This window comes from Cnephaeus nilssonii, assembly GCF_951640355.1.
Source record: "Cnephaeus nilssonii genome assembly, chromosome: 1".
Lineage (NCBI taxonomy): Eukaryota > Metazoa > Chordata > Mammalia > Chiroptera > Vespertilionidae > Cnephaeus > Cnephaeus nilssonii.
Genome location: NC_137072.1, coordinates 74,195,874 through 74,205,873, shown reverse-complemented (window position 1 = coordinate 74,205,873; position 10,000 = coordinate 74,195,874). Strand labels below are relative to the sequence as shown.

Below are 10,000 nucleotides of genomic sequence, written 5' to 3'. Positions count from 1 at the left end.
GGGGTGTCAGGATGAGTGTCACTCTCCTCCTGTTGGGTGGTCCCTCTTTGCTCCTAGCACCGCCCTGCCTGGCATTGGCCTTCCTAGACCTTTTGGCTCCACTCTTCCGTGTTCAGTCAAGTACAAGGACCAGCAGACCTGCTTCCTGGGAGTTGGCACTCACTGTGTGGAAGCTCCCGGGGAGACTATACCCGGGACAGGTGGAGACTGCCAGGCCCTTGCTTCTGGGCCGGGTGAGGGAAGACTGAGTTTATGGAAGGTGTTGCTCTGTTGAACAGTTAGACGCTGTATAATGAGTAAAATTGCTGAGGGAGGGATGGGTTAGACTTGGCCTACAGTTGTCTATTCTGTCCTGCTTAGGGTGAATGCCCCGGAGTGCCTTTGCTAGAGAACAGGGTGAATGCCCCCATGTGGACATAAGATGGCCACCACAAGATGGCCAGCAGGAGAGGGCAGTTGGGAGGCACCCGGCCTGCAAGGGAGGGCAGTTGAGAGGGACCAAGCCTGCAAGGGAGGGCAGTTGCAGGTGATCAACCCTGCAGGAGAGGGCAGTTAGGGGTGACCAGGCCGGCAGAGGGAGTTCACAGTTAGTATCAGGGCTGGAAGAGCGTGGCAGTCAGGAGAAATGGGGCTTTGTTTTCCCCCTTTAGAATGGGAAGGGAGAAATAGGATCAACACTTACAGGGCACCGTTGTGTATCAGACACAGTGGGAGACACTTTGTTGACAGCATTTGATTCTATAAAAATCTCTCTCTCTCCCTGTATATAGCTCCCGTAAAAGACATTATATAGATTGATCACCGAACAGAATAAAGTTATATTTCTTTAAAAATATTCACCAATTCCGGCTTTTTATGGTGCCGGTCAGTTTTGCCTCTATTATAAGCTATTAGGAATGGAAACTGTATTGAAATCTTAACTTTAATGTGTAGTTTTAGGGGCCTCACACTTACCTAAAGACTTTAGAACCATTTTACTTAAAAATGAGCACTTAAAAATCAGGTGCAACCCTGGCCAGTGTTGCTCAGTGGTTAGAACGTCGGCCCATCACCAAAGGGTTGCGGGTTCGATTCCCGGTAAAGGGCATATACCTGGGTTGCAGGTTTGTTTCTTGCCTCTGGATGGGGCATGTGCTGGAGGCAACCAATCGATCTCTCTCTCTCACCCTCCTTCCCTCCCTCCCTTTCTTCCACTGTCTCTGAAAAGCAGTGGAAAAAAATATCCTCTGGTGAGGGAAAAAAAAAAAAAAAGGTCAGGTGTAGCTATTTGTTTTTCTAGAGATGGTTATCATCATTATAATCATCACTACATATTAAATATTAAAAGTGCTATGCTCAGTAAACACCAGTAGCAAGTTGAGATTCCTTATCAGTCTTGCCTGGGGAACTTCAGGTCACCTTAAGGATTTCTGAGAGGCTTTCTGTGAATAAAATCCCCATGCAACTCATGGGGAAGAGAAGTATTTCCCTGTTTTTCAAAGCTTTTACCATTTATTTCCTTGCATGCCTGAGCCTAAGGATAATTGGTAGCATTAATATTAAAGTATTCAGCATTCAGAATGATCTGTAAATAAATTACATATGTAATTATCTATTAATAAACATAAGCATTTATTTTTTTATGTGAAAAGTTGCCTTTATCCAAAATATAAAAATAGAAATCATCCCTTGTCCTGAGGAGTGATGTATGTTTGGAGTGTGGACCCTCATGCAAACATTTCATCAGCTGACTTGCCCCCTGTTAACTGCAGAATTACTGCATGCCTTTTGAAGGTGTTTCCCCCCCCCCCCCCCATGAGCTGAAATTATTGCCCAAGTAAATTAGTAGTGTTCCTTTGATTATAGCCTCTAGAGCTGCTTATGGACACTCTTATGGATTTGTGAGTAATAAGCTAACAAATTATTTATATTTCATTTATTAAAATGTTTAGGATTATACATACTGATCTATTTCTTATTATATAAAGTGCCAGACACATAATCTCTGAGGCATCAGGACTTATACTATAATTCTGTTTAAGGATTTTTAGGCATGTACTTCTACAAAATCTATGAGATTTATTTGGCCCCATAAATAAAGTATTTATAATATCTTTTTTTTTATAACCTATCACTCATCCAGGGTCATTGCCTCTTCTACATTTTTCTTTTCATAATTAAAAAGAAATAATAAATACTCTTAATATTGCTTCCCTTCCCTATATCCTTTTTTATTGTTTTTTTTATTGATGAAGGTATTACATATGTGTCCTTATCCCCCCATTGCCCTCCCCAACCCCCCACTCATGCCCTCACCCCCCTGGTGTCTGTGTCCATTGGTTAGGCTTATATGCATGCATACAAGTCATTTGGTTGATATCTCCCCCTTACCCCTGCCCTCCCCTACCTTCCCTCTGAGGTTTGACGGTCTGATCGATGCTTCTCTGTCTCTGGATCTGTTTTTGTTCATCAATTTATGTTGTTCATTATATTCTACAAATGAGTGATATTTATCTTTCTCTGACTGGCTTCAATGCTCTCCAGTTCCATCCATGCTGTTGCAAATGGTAAGAATTCCTTCTTTTTTACTGCAGCATAGTATTCCATTGTGTAGATGTACCACAGTTTTTTTCTTCTTTTTTAAAAATATTTTTTATTGATTAAGGTATTACATATGTGTCCATATCCCTCCATTTCCACTCCCCCACCCTACTCCCATACATGCCCTCACCCCCCCCCCCCAGTGTCTTGCATCCATTGGTTATGCTTATATGCATGCATACAAGTCCTTCGGTTGATCTCTTACCTCCCCTCCCCCCCCCCCACCAGCCTTTCTGCTGTAATTTGACAGTCTATTCGGTGCTTCTCTGCCTCTGTATCTATCTTTGTTCATCAGGTTATAATGTTCTTTATTATCCACAAATGAGTGAGATAATGTGGTATTTTTCTTTCACTGAATGGCTTATTTCACTTTGCTTAATGCTCTCCAGTTCCATCCATGCTGCTGCATATGGTAAGAATTCCTCCTTTTTTACAGCAGTGTAGTACTCCATTGTGTAGATGTACCACAGTTTTTTAATCCACTCATCTGCTGATGGGCACTTAGGCTGTTTCCAAATCTTAGCTATTGTAAATTGTGCTGCTATGAACATAGGGGTGCATATATCCTTTCTGATTGGTGTTTCTAGTTTCTTGGGATATAGTCCTAGAAGTGAGGTCCCTGGGTCAAATGGGAGTTCCATTTTTAGGTTTTTGAGGAAACTCCATACTGTTCTCCACAGTGGCTGCACCAGTCTGCATTCCCACCAGCAGTGCACGAGGGTTCCTTTTTCTCCTCATCCTTGCCAGCACTTGTCATTTGTTGATTTGTTGATGATAGCCATTCTGACAGGTGTGACATGGTACCGCAGTGTCATTTTGATTTGCATCTCTCGGATGATTAGTGACTTTGAGCATGTTTTTATATGTCTCTTGGCCTTCCTTATGTCCTCTTTCAAAAAGTATCTACTTAGGACCGTTGCCCAGTTTTTGATTGGGTTGTTTATCTTTCTCTTGTTAAGTTGTATGAGTTCCCTGTAAATGTTGGAGATAACATTGGCAAATATGTTCTCCCATTCAGTGGGCTTTCTTGTTGTTTTGTTGATGGTTTCTTTTGCTGTGCAGAAGCTTTTTATTTTGATGTTGTCCCATTTGTTTATTTTCTCTTTAGTTTCCATTGCCCTAGGACCGTGGTCGGCAAACTGCGGCTTGCGAGCCACATGCGGCTCTTTGGCCCCTTGAGTGTGGTTCTTCCACAAAATACCATGGCCTGGGCGTCTATTTTGAAGAAGTGGTGTTAGAAGAAGTTTAAGTTTAAAAAATTTGGCTCTCAAAAGAAATTTCAACCGTTGTACTGTTGATATTTGGCTCTGTTGACTAATGAGTTTGCCGACCACTGCCCTAGGAGCTGTATCAGTGAAGATACTGCTTTGGCATATGTCTGAGATTTTGCTGCCTGTGGATTCCTCTAATATTTTTATGGTTTCCCATCTTATGTTTAAGTCCTTTATCCATTTTGAGTTTATTTTTGTGTATGGTGTAAGTTGGTGGTCTAGTTTCATTTTTTTGCATGTATCTGTCCAATTTTCCGAACCATTTATTGAAGAGACTGTCTTCACTCCATTGTATGTTCTTGCCTATATCTTCTTGGCAGTAGCCATAACAAATTTTAGGAATCTTGGAGTAAGACTAAGTTGCTTTAGGTAAGCCAGGGAAGGCAGTACTTAAGTTATATTTTGGGAATATTGCTGATTAGTTCTAAAAAGAATGCTATAAAGTGCCAAGTGTTGTGGAATCTTTGCTTTAAAGTAGAGAGAAAAGAAATTCAGTTGATTATAGAAAGAGCAATACTGTGGATAAAAATCAAATTTGGAACATCTCTCTGTGTTAGAGATGTATGTAGGAAGCTGAGGGTAAAGGGTGGGTTTGCTGTGGTGATTGTGGGGGGTCTAATCCATAGTCCAGAAATCTACTTCCCTCACGGTCACCCAGCCATCTCCATCCTCCTCTCCCAGGACTCACATCTCAGGTTGTAAAAAGTATTTATATGCTGTTTTATTCCAAACAGGTTAGTGTGAAGGGAAAATAATGATTGCATGTTTAGAAGAGTAGAGTTAGTGTATAAAATGCCTGTCACGAAACTCTGCCTGCCCACTACAGGTTGGCCCAAGATTTGTCTCTTCTATTTCTAGCAGCCAACGTGACGAAGGACACATAATCAGTTGTAAGACTGATAGTATAAATATAGTATATGTATTACAACAAAACAAAACACTGCCAGAGCAGTGACGGAGTGCTCCCTGGTCTTGATACTGACACCTGAGAGAGAGTTCTGTGGGCCTTTATGCCTTAACCGGTGACAGTATCCTTGACTTCCCTGAACCTTGGATTTGTCTCTTGTACAGTGTGGATAATAGCAGTATGTAATTCAGACAGTTAGGAGGACTGCATGAAGTAATAGATGTGAGACTTAGCCAGAAGCTGGCCATTTGTAAGTGCCCAATAAATGGTTTCCATCAGCGGTACGTACTGTAAACACAGCACCCTGTTTCCTGAAGGAGCTAATAGATCTGTCTTGCAGGTCGAGGCATATGTTGTTAAGCACCCAGTCCTCTAGAGAAAGTTTGCCCCTGGTAAACCCCTTTTCTGGTTTGATGGGTTTAATTTTACAAAGTCTTAAATCCTCCTTGGTAGCAAAGTGGGTGTCTGTGAAAGCCTATTGGAATGACTCCAGGGTGGTGAAGGGTAAGGGTGCTCTGGTGGCCTGCACGCAGGACAGCAACTATCGTTGATGTCAGTTTAGAAATATCTGAGGAATTCCGAGAACTGCCCACGATAGCTTCACAGCACTTCATCTTTCAGCTGAGGTGGAGCAGGTGAGGATGGGGCGGGCCAAGGATCACCTGGTGCTAATTTCTGACATTCAGAGATAACCCAGAAAGCCATGTTTACTTCCCAGTAGCGCTGGCTGTGGGGTGGATTCTGAGATATTCCCGAGACATGTAGAGTTTCTGGGGAATTTGCACCATCTGTCTGAGAAAGGCATGCGGGGTATGTATTTGAACACATGATACCGAGGCCACTGCCAAGTCAAGGACTGGGTACTCTTTGGCTCACACCTAAATTCTAGTAATTTTACTTCACAAAATTTTGAGGAGCAAGAACGGAACCTTTATTTTAATAACATTTTAAACCATCGCCTCTTCCCTACGAATTATTGTTATTTTAAAATGTTTCCGTCTTTTTACACTGTCTTTGGAAACGTTTTTTAGAGAGAAGTGTTTTTGTGTGTGTGAGTTTGTTTTTAACCTAAAATTTCCCGGTAAGTTTAGCAGATAACTGTCCCTGATTCTTTGAGTGTCTTACTGTTTTGTAGACCCTTGCTGGATAGGAAAGCTTGTCTGTCACATTTCTCATTTTCATTTTACATGTAAATAATTCTACACCTTCAACCTTTATGGCTTTTCTGAGAGCTTGCTGTCTTTTTTGTTGTTAATCCTTACCCGATGGTGTTTTTCCATTGATTGTTAGAGAAAGTAGAAGGGAGAGAGACAGAGAAACATCCATGTGAGAGAGACACATCGGTTGGTTGCCTCCTGCATGCACCCTGACCAGGGCTGGGGAACCTGTAACCAAGGTACGTGCCCTTGACAGGAATGGAACCTGGGACCCTTCAGTCTGCAGGCTGACACTCAATCCACTGAGCCAAACTGGCTAGGGCTCTGAGAGTTGTTTTTTAAAAAATAGCCATCCATCTTCATGATCTATCTCTGAGACAAGTACAGATATTCTAATGAAAATAAATAATTGAGATCCACCTAGAGTCATCTTATCAACAATAGCCTGTCTCCATCAGTGATGCTGCGTCTGTGGATCCTAAAGACAGGTATTCTGTGGGGGTGGTGAGAATGTTTTTGTTCCAGCTCATTCTACTTCTGGTGTTTTTGTTACCTAGCACATCCAGCTTATGAAGAATGTGGTCCTCCCCTTGATAAAGCATGCCAAACCCCCCCCCCCACCACACACACACACCACCAAAGCAAGGCTGTCCTTACTCTCTTCTCAAAGAAGCTGAGGTGGAGTGGAGAGAGGTCAAGAAGTAATTGATGAAACACAGGCGCTGTCCCTGAGTTCCTAAAGGTTTGCTTCGCCTCGGGACCATGCTCCTTTGCCTCTCTCTGAACACAGGTCAGAACAGGAAGTTTCAGTTTGTGCGAGAGGAGAAGGAAGATGCTTTGAGGTTTGGGTCGCTCAGCTCAGGGCCATGACTTCCTCTGGCCACTCTTGGAAAGGCGTACCTTCCTCACTCAGGGGATGTGGGTTTTTGCTGTGCTGTGAGGATCCCCACAAACAGTTCATAGCCTCACAGGTGCCGGAGCGCTGTAGCTTCCCAGAGGCCATCACGGGGACTTCCAAACGTGCCTGAGTGGTTGTCCGGGATGAAGTGACAGCCGAGAGTAACTGCAAATGGGCAGGAGGGTCTTTTTTTTTTTTTAGAATTGGTGGAAATGTTCTCAAATTAGATAATGGTGATGGCTGCACAACTCTGTAAACATACGAAAAATCACTGGATTGTGCTCTTCCAACGTGTGAGTTTTATGACATGTGCTAGTACATTATACCTCAATAAAGCTGATAATAAAAGTGCCTGAAATTTGGGCTGTCTTGAAAGGAGCCACGTTTCAGGACCAGTACACCTGTCTGAAGGTGTGTGACAGAGTGAGTGGGGGAGGCGTCTGAGGCGGGCGCTGGAGGAAACGGGACCAGCAGAATCTTACTCATAAGCCGGGGGGCGGGGGACGGGGGCGGGGGGAGGCCTGGGATCAAAATGGGAATAAAATGGCACCATTTTTGTGGTGATGACAACTCAAGTTAGGTTCCAGAAGGTAAGTACATTGCTCTCTATGAAAGCTCACTTTCTGAATAGCTCTAACGCTTTCATTTGGTGAAAACAACACTTTATAGCCAGAAATCTTACCTTAAAGTCATACCAGCGCAAGTAAGAGTATCTTGTCAGTGATTCATCAGGTGTACTCTACAGATTTGTATAAATAGATTACCTAATGTTTCCGAATAGCATCAATATAACTAATGCAGCTTAACTGCCATTTTTTTCTTGCTTGTCATTATTTAATAAGATGTAGATAATCGTTAATGTGACAGGTTTTAAAAAATTTTCCAACTTACTTTTTTTTTTTTATGAGGTTTTCCGAATCCCGGAATGAAGGCAGCTAAGCTTTCAGTGTTTGCTTTACTCAAGAAATCGGTTGGCTTTGCTTACATATATTGTGTGCAACTTCAGATAAAGCTGCAGGACTCCCTCCGTAACTGGAGCGCAGGAAACAATTGACACTGTTACTTAATTCACATTGTTTCTGAGACATTTCCTACTTTCCCATGAGAACAATTTGCTTGCAAATGGTTAGACATGATCCATTTCTCCTTGGTGCCGGTTCTGTGAGGAGAAGTTCGTGGTGCTTTGTAGTAGTTGAGTTAGTGTGTGTGTCTGTGTGTGTGTTGCTGGGGGGAGGTTCATGTGTGATACATATAGATGCCTCCAACTTCATTCCAAGTAGCAAATGTTTTCTTTTGAATGCTAGTCCATCCACTCTGGGTTCTGCATTCCTTAGTTGGAACCTTTTTTCTTGAAGGAGCATATACTAGGAATTGTTTTAATCCTTCCAGTTTGAGGGAACACCGCTGTGAGTGATGGTGTTTTGAGATATGCTGAATGAGTTACTGGGGAAAGTGGTTCCCAGCAGTTTAACTCAGCCCTACTGCATGGTCAAGTATTACATACATGTAGGTGTGTGTGATATTGTCTGGGACACTATAAAGGGGTCATCAAGGGATGATTCCAGAATGGGAGAGCAAACCCATACATGAGATATAATTAGTTCAATCTAGTTCAAAAAGCCAAAGTTTTTGTATTCTAAAAATAGTGGTTCCCACATCCAGGAGTTATGCTGGATATAAAATGAAAGTAAAAGTTTCCCAATTAAAAAAAAAAAGATGTGGAACTTTGAGTTCCCTTTTTTCTGTCTTATCAGATTTTGTTAAAATAATACCGCCTGTCAGTTTTGCAGCTCCATCCACCCAGAGAGCTGAAAGCACTTCACAAATCTTTTCTCCTCATGCCCTTCTCTTCAAGGCAATTTTGGCTGGGCTGGGTTTATTTTTATCATGGCAACAACCAGTTTTTAGAAACTTTTGAAAACGGAAAAAGAAAAATGAGCATGGCACTGTAGCTGACATTCATTTTAGCTGCTGCCTCGTGTGAACACTTGAGTATTTCTAAAACCTTCTCTCCAAGCATGTTGTATGTCTTATTTTTTCTCAATTTGTCCCAGTTCTAAGTCTCTATTCTGCTGATTGGGTAAAAAAAAAAAGTTTTAGTGTAAAACCTTATCCCAGCAGAATGACTTCTTGAACTCTGAGTTAGATCTTTATTTTTTGTAGCCTCAAGAGTTCCTTTTTCAGCACCCTGTTGAGTACAATCACAGACTCAGGGGCGGTCAGCACTGGAAGGGCCTCTGGGGTTGCCCAAGGTAAGTCTGTCATTATACAAAGGATGAGCTTGAGGCCCAGAGTGGTTAAGGGACATACTCAAGGTCGTAGAGGTCATTGATGGCAGAGGTCTGACTAGAATCAAGGATTTCTGATTTCCAGTGTGGTATTCCTTTGGCTCTCCTAAACAAAACTAGCCTATCTGGATAGGAACTAGAGCACACCCTCACAGAGTCTTAGGGCCCACCAGCAGGTTGAATGACACTATGCTAACTGAGAATTGGAAGATTTCATTTTTTAGCTTGAACGTATTTGTCAAATAGAGAATGGTAATGTTGAATTCATAGACTTTTTTTTTTTTGGACCTGTGGATTTTGTGCAGTTTATATGCAGCACAGGAGGTGTTTCAAATGGTGATTTGTGTACCTTCCTTTAGGCCACCACACCATCTACATTGGGGTCCATGTGCCGAAGAGCTACAGGAGAAGGAGACGTCACAAGAAAAAGACGGGACACAAAGAAAAGAAGGAAAAGGAGAGAGTCTCTGAGAACTACTCAGACAAGTCTGATGTGGAGAACGCCGATGAGTCCGGCAGCAGCATCCTCAAGCCGCTCAGTGAGTACTCCGTGGATGTGGCTGCCTCTCTCCGCCTCACTCCTACGGCCTGGGGAAAGACACTTTTTAGGATCTTGTGGCTAATGGGGAGGGGTGCAATCATAAGGAGATGGCCTCCTCTAAAGGGTCATGTCTGTGGAAATGCTTTCTTGTCCCAACAGTTGTTCTAGGAGGAGATCTGAGTTGGTTGGAGAATATTTGACAAAGTTTAGCATGGTTGTGTATCCTACATTTTGACTAGTGAAATAGGGCAGAGTATTAAAGATGGCATTTGACTACAGTAATCAACATATTGACTAAAAGAAATTTTTGGATTGTTTCTGCTGAGAAAAAGATTCCATTGGGACAGTAGGTCAAGAT

The 10,000-nt window shown here is 42.4% G+C and overlaps 1 protein-coding gene across 2 annotated transcripts in view; it reads left to right on the top strand.

The window, feature by feature from the left end:
* Positions 1-10,000, top strand: part of SLC4A4 (solute carrier family 4 member 4) — a 345,037-nt gene that overhangs the window by 65,361 nt on the left and 269,676 nt on the right. For both annotated transcript variants that reach the window (XM_079775045.1, XM_079775044.1), the window contains one exon: positions 9,461-9,640. In XM_079775045.1, the coding sequence (XP_079631171.1) occupies positions 9,461-9,640 (180 nt within the window). The remainder of the gene's footprint in view (positions 1-9,460; positions 9,641-10,000) is intronic.